We start from the raw sequence: 17,300 nt of genomic DNA, 5'->3' as shown, positions 1-17,300 counted from the left end.
GAGGCAGATGAACTGGGATAAGAGATGAGATAATATCTCGTTAAATTAGTTACCTTGTCATCCATGAGAAAGAACCCTCAGTACGACAGATTCCCCAACCGAGCGGAGCTGGGTCGACCGCGAGTAGCATCGAGAAAGCGATGGCGATAGGCGGCGGCAAGCGGAAGCGGCGAAATGCGGTGGGTTTTGCTAGTAGCCTGGCAGCGGCGGCAGGCGGCAAGCTAAGTGTTTACCGCCGCGATAGGCGGTTCCATGGCATATACGTGGAGGAGCTTGTGCATGTGTGAATGGGGAACGTACCGAAGGGGCCGAGGGGGTGGCGTGCAGGGTGAGGGTTTTTGTGACGTGGGGATGGTGAGGGTTTTATTTTTTATTTTTTGAATTGGGTAGTGAGGGTTTTCTGTCCCATAAAGAATTTTAGGGGCGACGGTTTGCTAGAGCGAATCGTGTGTGATTGACGTAGCAAGCAAAATGAAATTCATTGCACACTGTTTCAATTTTGGGAACCGTGCGTGATTGACGTACTACCTCCGTCCTGGTTTATTGGTCCCAGTTGTAATTTTTACCAAAATTTGACAAAATAATTAACATACTCAGACATAGATAATAAGCGTACACGTAGATAAGTATAGTTCAACCATAACTAGTACACAGTTCAACAGTATTAAGCATACTCAAGCGTACATATATAGTTCCATCCATCCCACATCTCATCTCATAGGCCGACACGATCCTGAAGCTTCTCCAGGTACTCGGCGTACGTGCCGTGCGCCACCCTGTGAGAATACTTCTGCTTGAAGGAGCCAACGACTCGTCCTCTTGCATGCGTCAGAACACTTAGATATGCGTCATGAAGCTTCTGGTTGCAAAATGGGCATCCATAGCTGCCGTTCCAGGTCCTAATACGCCCGTTATGCATTCCCGCATAAAGCTCCCTCACGATTTGCCTGTTGTACCTCCTCTGGACATCTTCATCCTCGCTGTCCACATCGTCAACCAGCACCTATACAGATAGTAAAACAAATTTGGCATCAAATCACTGATTACACGCCGTGAAGTAGGATTAGGAATTTATGGCTATTTGTTTATACATATCCAGAGATTATGGTTTGATTTTTAAGCACAGTCGTCTATCTACAGACCAATCTTGAAGAAAATAATGGCACAAACATAGGTAGGTCATTCAAAATCAATTGTCAAGTCCTGGCTAGGAATTATTAGCATGAACACTAAGCCTAGTCGGATTACTAGCCAGGACTTGGGTTAGTGTTCATGCTAATAATTCCTAGCCAGGACGGTGATGGCAAAGTATAATTACTAGCAGACATAGCTAGAAAAAAGTACAATGCCACTTTGTTTTGGTGTCCATATGACAACATGACAAGTTTCATGAACTTCAAATAAGTTTTGGATGTACTAGAATTAAAAAATCAAGATTCTCAATGTTTGAAATTTGTTGCACGCGGAGTAAACATGCACCTAGTGAGACACATGTGTTTTTGCAATCCATTTAGGTGCACTGTCACGTGTGCATGTAGCTCAAATTTTATTTTTGCACATTATACCCATAGAAAATCAATCAATCAATGTACTAAAACGTCTTAATGATCTCTGTGATTTTTTTGAAATTAAAACGTCCCTCCTTTGGTAACGTGTATGTTCACCGCGGGATAATTAATTTAACATGCATCATAGTTGCGGTGGATTCGCGGTGTGTGTGGGGGTGTGTGCGTCTGGGAGTGGCGGGTGGCTCGCAGTACACTACGAGTTGTGAGTCACCGTGTGAATTGGCCGTTTTGTTAGGTAGGCTGGTGCCACATCAGAGTTGTGAAATCGTTATTTAAAAAATTACACAACCCATTCATACATAAATGTTTTGCCACATGCAGTCGATGGTTGTCCTACACGACACTCGATACTCGCGTGTGTGATACGTCCATTTTGCATCATGGTTTTATATCAATATTTATTGCATTATGGGTTGTTATTTCACATTATGTCACAATACTTATGGCTATTCTCTCTTATTTTACAAGGTTTACATAAGGAGGGAGAATGTCGGCAGCTGGAATTCTGGGCTGGAAAAGGAGCAAATATTAGAGACCAATTCTGCACAACTCCAAAAGTCCTGAAACTCCACGGAACACCTTATAATAAATAATGAAAAATCCTCGCCAAAGATGAAGACCAGGGGGCTCACACCCTTCTCACGAGGGTGGGGGACGCCTCCCCCAGGGCGCGCCCCCTGCCTCGTGGGCCCCCTGGTGGCTCTCCGATGACCATCTTCTCCTATATGAAGTCTTTCATCGAGAAAAAAATAGGGAGAAACCTTTCGGGACGAAACTCCGCCGCCACGAGGCGGAACCTTGGCGGATCCAATCTAGAGCTCTGGCAGAGCTGTTCTGCCGGGGAAACTTCCCTCCCGGAGGAGGAAATCATCGCCACCGTCATCACCAACGCTCCTCTCATTGGGAGAGGGCAATCTCCATCAACATCTTCATCAGCACCATCTCATCTCAAAACCCTAGTTCATCTCTTGTATCCGATTCTTGTCTTTAAGTCCGGGATTGGTGCTAGTAGGTTGCTAGTAGTGTTAATTACTCCTTGTAGTTGATGCTAGTTGGTTTAATTGGTGGAAGATCATATGTTCAGATCCTTTATGCATATTAATACCCCTCTGATTATGAACATGTTTATGCTTTGTGAGTAGTTACGTTTGTTCCTGAGGACAAGGGAGAAGTCTTGCTATTAGTAGTCATGTGAATTTGGTATTCGTTCAATATTTTGATGAGATGTATGTTGTCTAGCCTCTAGTGGTGTTATGTGAACATCGACTACATAACACTTCACCGTTATTTGGGCCTAGAGGAAGGCATTGGGAAGTAATAAGTAGATGATGGGTTGCTAGAGTGACAGAAGCTTAAACCCTAGTTTATGTGTTGCTTCGTAAGGGGCTGATTTGGATCCATATGTTTCATGCTATGGTTAGGTTTACCTTAATACTTTTGTTGTAGTTGCAGATGCTTGCAATAGATGTTAATCATAAGTGGGATGCTTGTTCAAATAATAACAACACCTAAGCACCGATCCACCCACATATCAAATTATCAAAGTACCGAACGCGAATCATATGAACATGATGAAAACTAGCTTGACGATATTCCCATGTGTCCTCGTGAGCGCTTTTCCTTATATAAGAGTTTGTCCAGGCTTGTCCTTTGCTACAAAAAGGATTGGGCCACCTTTCTCCACTTTATTTACTTTATTTACTTGTTGCTCGTTACAAATTATCTCATCACAAAACTATCTGTTACCACTTATTTCAGTACTTGCAGAGAATACCTTGCTGAAAACCGTTTATCATTTCCTTCTGCTCCTCGTTGGGTTCGAAACGCTTACTTATTGAAAGGACTACGATAGATCCCCTATACTTGTGGGTCATCAAGACTCTTTTCTGGCGCCGTTGCCGGGGAGTGAAGCGCCTTTGGTAGGTGGAATTTGGTAAGGAAAAATTTATATAGTGTGCTGAAATTTACTGTCACTTGTTACTATGGAAAGTAATCCTCTGAGGGGCTTGTTCGGGGTATCTTCACCCCGACCAGTAGAGCAAAGAGTTGCTCCTCAACCTACTGAACCTATTGAAAATGAAATTCCTTATGAGTATCCTTCGAGTATAATAGAAAAACTGCTAGCTAATCCTTTTACAGGAGATGGAACAAAGCATCCTGATGAACACCTAATATATGTGGATGAAGTTTGTGGATTATTTAAGCTTGCAGGTATTCCCGATGATGTTGCTAAGAAGAAGGTCTTCCCTTTATCTTTGAAGGGATACTCATTGACATGGTATAGGCTATGTGATGATATGGGATCATGGAACTATAGAAGATTGAAATTGGAATTTCATCAAAAGTATTACCCTATGCATCTTGTTCATCGTGATCGCAATTATATATATAATTTTTGGCCTCGCGAAGGAGAAAGCATCGCTCAAGCTTGGGGGAGGCTTGAATCAATGTTCTATTCATGCCCCAATCATGAGCTTCCAAGAGAAACAATTCTTCAAAAATTTTATGCTTGGCTTTCTGATAACAATCGCACCATGCTTGATACTTCTTGTGTTGGCTCTTTTATGATGAAGACTATTGAATTCAGATGGGATTTATTGGATAGAATTAAACGCAACTCTGAAGATTGGGACCTCGACAATGGTAAGGAGTCAGGTATGACACCTAAGTTTGATTGTGTTAAATCTTTTATGGATACCGATATTTGCCGTAAGTTTAGCACTAAATATGGACTTGATTCTGAGATAGTAGCTTCTTTCTGTGAATCTTTTGCTACTTATGTTGATCTCCCTAAGGAGAAGTGGTTTAAATATCATCCTCCCTAGAAGTAAAAGTAGCTGCACCTATTAAAGTTGAAGAAAAGACTGTCACTTATAATGATCCTATTGTTCATACTTGTTATGTTGAGAAACCACCTTTCCCTGTTAGGATAAAGGATCATGCTAAAGCTTCAACTATGGTTCGTAAAAGAAATATTAAAACATATACACCTCCTGAGCAAGTTAAAGTTGAACCTAATATTGCTATTGTTAAAGAGCTCTTGTCTGATAATATTGATGGGCATGTTATTCAGTTCTGCGGTGAAACTGCTAGAATTGCTAAACCTTGTGCTAAAGATATACATAGACCTGTGGTAGGTGTGCCTATTATTTCTGTTAAAATAGGAGATCATTGTTATCATGGCTTATGTGATATGGGTGCTAGTGCTAGTGTTATACCTTATGACTTGTATAAAGAAATCAAGCATGAAATTGCACCTGCTGAGTTAGAAGATATTGATGTCACAATTAAACTTTCTAATATAGATACTATTTCAGCAATGGAAATTGTTAGAGATGTTGAAGTCTTGTGCAGGAAAACTAAATATCCTGCTGATTTTCTTGTTCTTAGTTCTCCACAAGATAGCTTTTGTCCCATTATATTTGGTAGACCCTTCTTGAATACAGTTAATGCTAGGATAGACTGCGAAAAGAATGTTGTTACTATTGGCTTGGATGATATGACTCATGAGTTTAATTTCTCTAAATTTAGTAAACAACACCGTGAGGAAGAATTGCCTAGTAAGGATGAAATTATTGGTCTTGCTTCTATTGCCGTACCTCCTAATGATCCTTTAGAACAATATTTTCTAGACCATGAGAATGATATGTTTATGAATGAAAGAAGGGAAATAGATGAAGTATTCTTTAAACAAGAACCTATGATAAAACACAATTTGCCTATTGAAATCCCAGGAGATCCTCCTCCACCTAAGGGTGATCCCGTGTTTGAGCTTAAACCGTTGTCTGATAATCTTAAATATGCTTATCTTGATGAAAAGAAGATATATCCTGTTATTATTAGTGCTAATCTTTCAGAGCATGAAGAAGAAAGATTATTGAAAACTCTGAAGAAGCACCGTGCTGCTATTGGATATACTCTTGATGATCTTAAGGGCATTAGTCCCACTCTATGTCAACATAAAATAAATTTGGAAGCAAATGCTAAACCATTTCATGATCCTCAACGACGTCTGAATCCTAAAATGAAAGAAGTGGTAAGAAAATAAATACTAAAGCTTCTAGAGGCAGGTATAATTTATCCTGTTGCTGATAGTCAGTGGGTAAGTCCTGTTCATTGTGTCCCTAAGAAGGGAGGTATTACTGTTGTTCCTAATGATAAAGATGAATTGATTCCACAAAGAATTATTACAGGTTATAGGATGGTAATTGATTTCTGTAAATTAAATAAGTCTACTAAGAAAGATCATTACCCCTTACCTTTTATCGATCAAATGCTAGAAAGATTATGCAAACATACACATTACTGCTTTCTAGATGGTTATTCTAGTTTCTCTCAAATACCTGTGTCGATTAAAGATCAATCAAAGACTACTTTTACATGCCTTTTGGTACTTTTTATTATAGACGTATGCCTTTTGGTTTATGTAATGCACCTGCTACTTTTCAAAGATGCATGATGGCTATCAATGCTGCAACCGGTGCTATGCGGAGTCTGCACGGCAGTGTTCTTTCTTTGGAGAAGCGGCGTCCCAGAGAGAATGATGTGGCATACCCGATTTTCGTGGCCAAGGTGCCAGAGGGCAAGGGCTTTGTGGATGGCGCCATCGGGGGTACGATCGTCCTGCGGTTTGATGACATCTTTGCTATGTTCAACCTTCATCGCTGCACTACACCTTCGTTCGGCTGTTTTCGCTGAGTATGGAGATGTGGATCATTAGAGACAAGACCCCGGACATCGTGATTGTCGACCCCTTCTACATGCGTGCCAAGCTCTTGAGCAGCGCTGGGGACCGCCAAGTCGCAAGTTCACACCTCGAAGACGTCATTCTGGCAAACCCAGATAAGGATAACTTCCTTGTGGCTTACTTTCCCGAGTAAGTCATCCCTTAACCGCCCCGTAACATATGATTTATTAGATTTCGATCGTTCTTTTTTTTTCTAACATTCCGTGTTCTGTGCAGTGACACACATTGCACACTCATCCTCTTAAGCCTGAAATATTCCATGGCCACGTATTTTGACCCGAACCGTAACTCCAAGATAGACTACACAAATATCAAGAAAGTTCTTGATGATGTTCTCCCTGGCTACGCCAAATCTGGAGGCACCTTCATCAGGGCAGTTTGTAAGTACGGCAAGCACGTGTTCGCCCACAATACGACGTTCTGCTGCGTCAAGCAGCCGCCTGGCGGTCACAAGGATGCCTACTACGCCCTCCATCACATGCGGATGATCGTAAGGGACCATCATCACCTTCTGCTACCAAATAATCTCAAAGATTGGGCCGCGAGCTTGTCGGCAATCCAGGACGCGGACATCAGACAAGAATTCTTTCGCATCCAGTCGGAGTTTGCGGACATCATCCATCAAGATGTCCTTCATACCTTGGGGCAGTTCTTCCTCAGATATCAACCGTCCAACATTGAGATAGACGGAATGCTACAAATGCAGACTGACAACGCCCGCGATTTCATGACCATCCCGACAGACGGCGGCTTCATCCACGCTCCTGTCCATGAGTCGAGTCGAAAGTAGTGATGTGTAGTTCTGAAACATTGATTGGCTCATGTTGTAATTAAACTTTAATGAATTGTATGTCTCTTTGGTTTGGACAGTCGTTCAACTTAGATGTAATCGATGGTATTTATTAGTAGGACCATGAATCGTGCTATTAATGTCTTGCTTTTCTCTTCTGATCCTTTTGTTGCATACTTATATATTGCTTATGTATGTATTGTCTGTTGTTTGGCTTGTGCATAGAGATGCCGTCATATGTCGTGTACAAGGGTAAGGTTCCCGGAGTCTACGACGACTGGGAGGAGTGTCGGAGACAGGTTCACCGTTTCAGCGGTAACAGTTACAAAGGGTACACCACTAGGGAGGAGGCCGAATCTAGATACGCCCGCTATCTAGCGGGAGAGAGGAGGGAGCGTTGGAGGAACCGGATGAAGACCAGTTTGATCGCGATGATGCTCATCGTGATGACCGCAGCTCTCTTCTATGTGATGGTAGTTTAGATGATTGATATCGACTTGTAATGTGAAGACAAACTCGATACTCGCGGTCTCGAGACTTGTAATATTTTATCTTTGTTCGGTCTTTTGAATTCGGAAACTAATATGATGAATTGTATTCGGAGACTAATCTTCTATTGTATTCGATGAATCTGCTGTTGTTGTGTGCTACTGTCTATATTCTGTCAAATAATATATTTTGTAACCTGTGCAAAAATCAGAAAAGTAAAAAAACCAAATATTCATACTAATGGCGAATCACCACAAGGTGCGCCATTAGTATGCCAAAGGATACTAATGGCGCATCAAGACAGAGTGCGCCATTAGTATGCCAAAGGATACTAATGGCGCATCAAAACAGAGTGTGCCATTAGCATGCCAAGTATACTAATGGCGCATCTATCCGCAGTGCGTCATTAGTGTGCCAAAGCACATGATTAAATATGGCCCCTGGGCGGCACACTAATGGCGCATGATGTTATATACTAATGGCGCACTTGGTGGTGCGCCATTAGTATACCAGATACTAATGGCGCACCAATGGTGCACCATTAGTAAAAATTACTAGTGGCGTGCTAGTAATGGCGCACCAGTGATGCGCCATTAGTAGGCAAAACTGGTGCGCCATTAGTAGGTCTTTTCCTAGTAGTGTAAACAATATGACTATCACCGCCCACAACTCTTTGTGTTCTACTCGTGCATATCATCTGTGCATAGACCTGGCTCATGATGCCACTGTTGGGAAACGTTGCATGGAAAACAAAAAAAATCTACGCACTCGCAATGATCTATCCATGGAGATGCATAGCAACGAGGGGAAGAGTGTGTCTACGTACCCTCGTAGACCGAAAGTGGAAGCGTTTGACAACGCGGTTGATGTAGTCGAACTTCTTCTAGCTCCGACCGATCAAGCACTGAACGTATGGCACCTCCGAGTTCTGCACACGTTCAGCTCGGTGACGTACCTCACCTTCTTGATCTAGCAAGGTGTCAAGGTAGTAGATGATTTCTGTCAGCACGACGGTGTGGTGATGATGATGGTGAAGTGATCTGCGCAGGGCTTCGCCTAAGCATCGCGCGAGAATATGACCGTGAATGTAAACTGTGGAAGGGGGCACCGCACACGGCTAACAGTTGATATTGTATGTTCTAGACGCCCCCTCCCTACATATATATAGGCGGGAGGGGAGGAGAGGCAGCCAGGAGGCGCCCCAAGTAGGATCCAAATCCTACTCAGGGTTTCCCCAAGTGCCCCCCCCCCCCTTTCCCTTTTTTCACAAGAAAAGAAAGGAAGGGGGAAGGGGAGAAGGAAGGGAGGCCGAACACCCTCTTCTCCTTCTCCTATTCGGCCACCTACCATAGGGGGCGCGCCACCCCTTGTGGGCTGGTGTGCTCCCCTCTCATGGCCCATATATTCCCCCGAGGGGTTCCGGTAACCCATCCGGTACTTCGATAAATACCCGATATATTCAGAAACACTTTCGGTGTCCGAATACTTGTAGAAGAATAGCTGTGCTATTTTTCTATTAAGACATGCAAGTATTATGCTTGTAGAAGAATGTCGGTTACTTAATAGTTACTACGAGTAGAACATGCCTGGCCTTGCCGGTAGCTCCACCGGACGTCCTGGCCTCACCATTGGCTCCCTCTTGTATATCTCGCGCTGCTGATGCTAAGTTGTTACTGTTGACATGTTAAGGCTTGGTGTTCTGCTCTCTGTTAATGATCATGATCCCGTCTGGCAAACATGTTAAAAAAAGAGGACTACACTTTCATGATTGTAATGCTAAACGTAACATCCTATACTATTGATATCAGGCCCCTTGTCTCCATTAGCCTCTTCTCTATCTCCATGAAAGAAATTGCACTGAACAAACTTTAGATTTGATTTTCTCGACGAGACCTCTTTGGTTTATGCTGATGTTCAGATTTATTCCTGCCTCAACTTTTAACTGATATTTTGCCTAGGGAGTGTCCTGGACCGGCTGCCGCCTGGAAGTTTGCTCCTCTGGAGGGCGAGAAGAGCGATCAATGGAGCCGCTTGGTCGAAATTGGGTGTCTGCTGGATGTGATTTATTTCTGGTGGTGTGGATCAGTTGCGGCGAGTATAATCTGAAGATGCACGAACCTCTTCTCATGTAGTACTCCCTCCGTCACGGTTTAGAAGGCACAGTTAAATTTCCATGCGTTTTCACAATAGACAAGGTTTAGGGCGCATTGCATTTATTTCTAGTAGCTAATTAGTACTCCGATATACTATTTCTATATGCATGCGTAGTGTGAATGCTATTTTTTAGCCCATCCCACAACCAATAGATAACCACCTAGGTTCCAGAGAATTTCCAAGCGCGCCTTCTAAACCGTGATGGAGGGAGTAGTTCATTTGCGATCTTTGCTTTCCGTGCAGCTACAACACATGTGAAGAATTGTCAAAGATAATGCTGTAGTGGCACTGCCAAAACTTTGTGTTGTTGTTGGTTGTTGGTTGAATGTTGTAAATTGTGGAGTTAATGTGCCGGTCGGGAGTCGTGTAAACTTTGAATTGTACTGAGTTGGTCAATGTCAACAAGTAGCGAGAGATTGGGTGGCTGAGAGGGTGCTTGGATCCAAGGGACTATTTTTAGTCTGACTAAAAATAGTCTCTTTTAGAGGCTAAAGTTTCAAGCACCCCTGATTAAAGAGAGACTAGGACTAGTCTTGAGGCTAAAAATTTTTAGTCATAAGAAACCTACTAAAATATGTATTAGCCCTCTCTCTCATCATTTAATACCTCTTCTTTAACACATGCGAGTTCTGGATTGGAGGGTTTGGAGAATAATAAATGCTCAATAACTTGATTTTAGTCTCTTTAGTATTTGGATCCAAGCATGGGTGAGGCTAGCAAGTTTTAGTCCCACTACTTTTAGTCATGGGACTAAAACGTATCCAAGCACCCTCTGAATCCTATCCTTCCTCATGGATTGAATCTTTTCTGGTTATTCTCCATGAATTCTGTTAGCTTGTTCATTCATTTCAGTGCATATACATATATAATCGAAACAAACTGGTATTGGCTGGTTGTCGGTTGTGTCTTGTAACCAAGCAATATGAGTAAGCATGTATTATGTTGATGAAATATGCTGGCTTTGTTATGAATTCCTCAGGGCCAAAGGTGTTTCTAAATTCCAATCTAACTATGGACGGTGTATTTAGTCTGGATGGAAAAATGTGATATGCGCTGCTTTTGGAACTAGTCCTCTAGCCTTATTTGTTTTGCTTGCAAAATGATCTTATATTAAAGGATGGAGGACTTGTGTGGAGTTTGATGGTGATCCTACATCAGTTTGTCGAAAATAGATGATGCTGCCCCATGAATGAATGAATCTCTGCTTGTTTGGTTATTTTCCTTGAATGTTGTTAGCTCGTTCATTCGGTCATCTCATATGCATGCATGTATGTCGATGAAATCTACTGGCTGGTTAATGAAATCCTCGGGGTTGTAGGGGTTTGTAATTCCAAGCTAACAAAATTTGAACTTTATATGTGTGCATCTTTTTCAGGATTTTTGGGAAGAATAACCTGTTTTCAATCTTCTGACTAAGAAACTGGAGCCATGTTAACCCGATGTTTAGATGTTATGAAATGCACATACCAGGTAATACGATCCTTACATGAGCAGAATGTGAAAGGGAAAGAAAAAAAACAGCCGGCTATCAGTAATGAGCAACATGTCAAAGAGAAAAAAAATTAGAAGCAAACCAAACCAAGCAAGCCTGTATGGGAACTACCTTTGCGTTATTTGTGGTAGCACTAGTTGGGAAACTTAATAAATTGTACATTTTGAAATAGCAGGATTTTTTAACTAGTTAGGAAACTGCCTAACGAGAAATGAATCAACTCTCCATAGTCATTTTTTTTATTAGTGGACACTTGAAGAGGCATGAAACATTCGTGAGTAGTCGCCATGGATTTAGCACTAGCAATCAGTATTTCGATCTGAATCGATCTCCTTCCTTTTAATTCCCACCCCATCGTCCTCCTCCTAGAAACCAACACATCGTTTTAATTGCTACTGTCACTCCGCCCCATGCATGCACCCTCCCCCTCCTGCAGGAGGATCCAGCGTCCCACACCGTGCGCCTCACACGGATCGGGATGCCACCTCACTGATCCGTGGCTTTTCCTCATTCTGTCCACCATGCTTTACAAGACGATGTCCATATATACTAGGAATAGTCTTTCATCCGCGTGCGGGATGCGTGTGCAACTTTGGACTTTGGGCGACGGCGAGAGGAGAGGAGAGGAGAGGAGAGGAAAGAATACTTTTCATGGCTGGTCGTCGTCAGCAGGTGTCGTGCCGCGGCCGACTCTGATGCTGTGTGGGCCTACTTCCTGCCCCCCCCCCCCCCCCCCCCCCCGTGATCTCCCGACGGAGAGCCGGCGCCGCGCGCCACGGTGGTCTCATCGTGCAGGGCATCGAGATCAGGTGCAAGGTACGGCGTCCTCGCTGTGATGGCGACTGTTGCTACTGTCTTTATTCGTCGATGCTCTTTTGGGTTTTGTAGGAGGCTGGAGCATTTCGGTTAGTAGTCTTATATTTCTAGCTAATCTGTGTACAGAGAGAGGGAGGGAGGGAGGGACTAGTCTCTTTGAATAACCAGTGTTGGTTGCATGGAGATATCAATGTGTATTTGTGAAGTGGAACCTTGTAGAATAACTAAATAGAAAAAAGTCCATTTTACAACCCTCAACAAAGTTGATGGTTCATATTACCCTCTGATTTATTTTTCGGTTCCCCTACCCCCTAAACAATCCCATACTGTAGGCCTGAGATTCAGCTTTGTGTCCAAGGTTTGTTTTATCTGCATATCGCTGCTTGTTTGGCTGTTTCCATGTGCAAACCTTCAGACGGTGTGATGACTTAATCTCGGGACTGAAATTGCCCATGTGCCTGATGATTATTATGATGACTAGTAGAACGCCCGTGCGTTGCCACGGGCCTTTCAATATTTTTTCATTGCATATATATACTTGTATTGTTGTGTCAATCCATGAATTTTTGGCCTTTCCCAAAAGAGCTGTTTTACGGTGATTGGGTTAGTACTCGGAGTACTTAGCAGTACTTACATGTCTGATCACGTCTGATTTTTATTAGCCGTCAGATCTTGCGGGGAATTTTAATTGATTAAATTTAATATGTTAATTGTGATAAGGGCATAATGGTCCAGGGGGAAATATCTTTTCTTGAACCGATCACCTGAGGACCAGATCCATGTCTACTCGATCCAGTTTAGAATCCTCTCCGATCTATTCGTCGCCGCTCGCCGCTCCTGACCTTCTCCGTCCTCGACCTGCCCGGCGAGAGGAATAAATTCATCGTCCTCGTCCTCCACCCAACCAACCCCAGCCCCCCACGCCGTCACCGAAGAAGAAGAAGGCCGGATCTGCGCCGGCTGAATAGGCGGTGACCGCGGCGGGCGATCCCATCTCTTCGCGCATACCATCCTTAAGGTATGAACTCGGCTTGGCGTTCTGCTCGTTCTCTTGGCCGTTGCGCCCCTCCACCGTGCATGCAATACAACCTCAACCCCACAAGATCCGGGTACGGACTAGAACAACGAATGGAAAGCTTCATCGTGGCATAGTTTCTCTTGAGCTAATCGCATCATGTTTGTTTAAGTAAGATGTTGACGTTTGAGATGAGATATACTAAAGGAAGATGAGATACTGGTTCCATAGTTCACTTAATTTAGTTTATTAAAGTCATCATCACTTTAGGTTTGCATAGCGCATGAAATATAGTTTAAAGGAAGATGAGATACTACTTGTTGGACGTTGATGATTGGTTTCCCTCACATGTCAAACCAGCAAAGTCTTTTCCATGCACTTGTCTTTGCCCATGAGCTATTTTACACCTGCAACATTGATAAACATAAAGATGTTGATGATTGGTTTCCCTCACATGTCATATGCAGGAAGACATGGCGTATGCAAGTGATGAGAGTATGTTCGAGTATGTAAATGTTGTCAGCAAGATGTTTGATAGTGAGGCTGAAGGCTATGAATTCTACAACAAATATGCTCTTGAAAAAGGTTTTAGTGTGAGGAAAAGCTACGTTGAGTGGGATGGATCCAACAAATACATAATTTTAAGGAAAATTGTGTGTAGTTGTCAAGGGTTTCGCGAAGATAAGCACATGAAAAGAAAGATGGAAGATAGAAAGAGGAGGCCACGAAGTTTAACTCGTGTTGGGTGTAATGCTAAATTGGTCATTACGAGACAGGAGGAAACCGGTCGGTGGTTTGTCAAGGATTTCATCGATGAGCACAGCCATCCTCTAGCCCCATGGGATCTTTCTTGTTTGCTGCGTTCGCACAGATGAATTAGCGATGAGCAGAAAGCGGACATTGCGGACATGGAAAAATGTGGGATCCGCAAATACCGTATTATGGATATTTTGTGCTTTCAATATGGTGGATTTGATAAGGTTGGATGCATAAAGAGGGACGTTTATAATTTCTGCCATGCTAATAAGCAGGAGACAATCAGTGCCGGTGATGCTAAAACGGTGATCATGCACATGATGGCGAGGCGAGAGCGAGATATGGATTTTTTCTTCAAGTACTTGGTAGACGAGCATGGCCATCTGAAGGGACTGTTCTGGGTTGATAGTCAATCGCGACTTGACTACGAGGCTTTCGGAGACATCATTGTTTTTGATAGCACATACAGAACCAACAAATACAATCTGCCATTCGTGCCTTTTGTCGGGTTGAATCACCACCGCAGCATTGTTATATTTGGCTGTGGTATAATTTCTCATGAAACAAGCCAGGCATACGAGTGGATGTTGCGGACCTTTTTTGATTGCATGGCACAGAAGCATCCGATATCTGTGATCACAGATGGGGACCTTGCAATGCAGAGAGCAATAAGGGTGGTCTGGCCAGACTCAAACCATAGACTATGTATATGGCACATTCAGCAGAACATTGTACGCCATCTGCATGATGACGACATAAAGGAGGAATTCAGATCTTTCATTTATGATACTTCTTCCATTGAAGAGCATGAGATAAAATAGATACAATTCTTACAACGGAATAAAGTAACCAGTGAGGAGTCTTGGCTGCATCAGATGTATCAGATGAGAAAGTTGTGGTGTGCTCCATATCTTGAGGGGCGTTGTTTCCTAGGATTGAGCAGCAATCAGAGGAGTGAGAGCTTGAACTCTGTGCTACATACGCATCTTGAGGGTAAGATGTCGTTGTTTGAAATGCTAGAGCACTATGAGCGTTGTCTTGCGTCGCGACGGATTAACGAAGCTCTCCATGACGTCGAAGCCTTGCAGTCCGTTCCATTTACAGAGGAAAATGCTTCGCCGCTTGAGAAACACGCCGCAACAGTTTTCACACCTAGTGTCTTTAAGATGGTCTTATGGAGCATAGATGCTGTCAGCAAATGTCAGATTAGAGAGATACTAGATGGATCATAAGATTCCACTTATGTTGTGTCCAAGCAGGAAAGAATGGATAAAAAGTTTGGAGTGTGCATTGAAGAGCAAGGAGGTCTTTTGCACAGGGTGAGTTGTTCTTGCCGTAAGCTGGAATGCGCAGGCACACCATGTTCCCACATTTTTTACATATTGGGGATTTTAAAACAAACAATTCTGCCCGGTTGTTGCGTTCCCACTAGGTGGACTATGAATGCAAAATGTGCATACGCACCTACCAGAAAAAACCAGATGTATGACTATTCGCTAAGCCTGCAGAGGTACCGCGAGTTGCGGAATTGTAGTCACGCTGCAAGTTTCCAGGCATGCCAGTCTGATGAGGACTATCACCGTCTAAAGATGCTTTTGCAAGCACAACATCATGGTAAGCAATCAAGTTTTGAACAAGCTGACAGCAAGGAGTCAACTAATGCTCAGCATAACAGCATTAGGTTTGGCCCGTTGATGCCGCACTCGCAGAAAGTTGATAAGGTTCTGGATCCCGTGCATGTGCCAGGACGAGGTGCACCGAAGAAAAGGCTGCAGGCAAAGACAAAGAAGTCAAGATCACAGAATATCTGTGGCTATTGCAAGAAACCAGGTCACAATCGACGTAAATGCGCTAAATTGCTAGAGGTACGAAATATGTTCATATTTTTTTGCATATGTTTTACTCATAATTGATGTCCATGTGATTTATTCTATTCTTCTGTGTAGGATATCGAGGCTGAACTGTGATATCTACATACAGCATGAACCGACGATGAGCCAGAGAAAGTCGTGTGCTATTCATGTTTGTGTGACGTGGTCTTTACATTCTATTTCATCGTGACAGTAATTTAGTGAAGTGCGGTTGTACTGGCATGTTACTGTATTAGTTCGACATCTTTCGTTTCCATTTTCTGTGCGTATCATTTGATGTCCAACTTTAAGAATGATGATGTATTTCGACAAATTGGGCACTATGATTCTTCACCCTTACTATGGTTGTCATGCATATTCATAATCATCATGCATATTCTTCATTTACAGAGCAATAATGACTGACGTATTTTTAAATAAGCGGGGCCCACTGGGGTGTGCTTGGAAATCTTTGAAAAACCTCCATGCACGTTCATCTTCGCTGCATGCAAATCGGGCGGCAGCCGCTGTGCCAGTAGCTGTCAAGGCCTTGATGAATCACTATTCACATGCAGGTCCCCGACTCTTGCATGCAGGTCCCGACTCTTGCATGCAGGTCCCCGACTCTTGCATGCAGGTCCCCTTGAGGCATAGACCGATGTTTTCAGCAGTCAGTCTAGAGGGCATTATAAATTTAAAAAAATATAAAAACTTGGAAACCTAGTTTTGTTTGTGGAAGAGATCATGTGTGCCAAAACTTAGATGATTTGGAGGTGGTCGAAAAAATGCCCGCATTCCCGGAGGGACCATTTGGTCTAACTTAAGCCAGTTTTTGAAAAAACATGAATTTTTCCACCACCTCCAAATCACCCAAATTTTCTTGTACATGGTGACCCACATGTGTATGCAAGAAAATTTTGAAAAAAATTATTTTACAATGCCCCCTTGAGGCATAGACCGATGTTTTCAGCAGTCAGTCTAGAGGGCATTATAAATTCAAAAAAATTTAAAAAAAATACAAAAACTTGGAAACCTAGTTTTGTTTGTGGAAGAGATCATGTGTGCCAAAACTGAGGTGATTTGGAGGTGGTCGAAAAAATGCCCGCATTCCCGGAGGGACCATTTGGTCAACTTAAGCCAGTTTTTTAAAAAACGTGAATTTTTCCACCACCTCCAAATCACCCAAATTTTCTTGTACATGGTGACCCACATGTGCAAAACATGTGTATGCAAGAAAATTTTGAAAAAAATTATTTTACAATGCCCCCTTGAGGCATAGACCGATGTTTTCAGCAGTCAGTCTAGAGGGCATTATAAATTCAAAAAAAATTAAAAAAATACAAAAACTTGGAAACCTAGTTTTGTTTGTGGAAGAGATCATGTGTGCCAAAACTGAGGTGATTTGGAGGTGGTTGGAAAAATGCACATTTCTGATATTTTCACACGTTACAAAATATATTATTGGAGAGAATATAGACAGCACCACACAGCAACAGCACATTCATCCAATACAATAGAAGATAGCTCTCCGAATACAATTCATCATATTAGTCTCCGAATTCAAAAGACCGAACAAAGATAGAAACATTACAAGTCTCGAGACCGCGAGTAGCGAGTTTGTCT

The 17,300-nt window shown here is 42.7% G+C and overlaps 1 protein-coding gene across 1 annotated transcript; it reads left to right on the top strand.

The window, feature by feature from the left end:
• The first annotated feature begins 13,979 nt into the window (after positions 1–13,979).
• On the top strand, positions 13,980–14,648 carry LOC147967634 (protein FAR1-RELATED SEQUENCE 5-like). Its single transcript, XM_087523199.1, has one exon. It carries the CDS (start codon positions 13,980–13,982, stop codon positions 14,646–14,648), a length of 669 nt encoding a protein of 222 aa, XP_087379325.1.
• Positions 14,649–17,300: the final 2,652 nt, after the last annotated feature.

The sequence above is a fragment of the Triticum urartu genome, chromosome 5A (assembly GCF_056163025.1).
Source record: "Triticum urartu cultivar PI428250 chromosome 5A, HENAU_Tu73, whole genome shotgun sequence".
In the NCBI taxonomy this organism is placed as follows: domain Eukaryota; kingdom Viridiplantae; phylum Streptophyta; class Magnoliopsida; order Poales; family Poaceae; genus Triticum; species Triticum urartu.
Note: the sequence above shows the minus strand (reverse complement) of the source record. Positions and strands in the feature narration are given on the sequence as shown.

Excerpts from the sequence above, each read along its gene's own strand:
- LOC147967634 (XM_087523199.1), top strand. The coding sequence starts at position 13,980 with ATGGAAAAATGTGGGATCCGCAAATACCGTATTATGGATATTTTGTGC.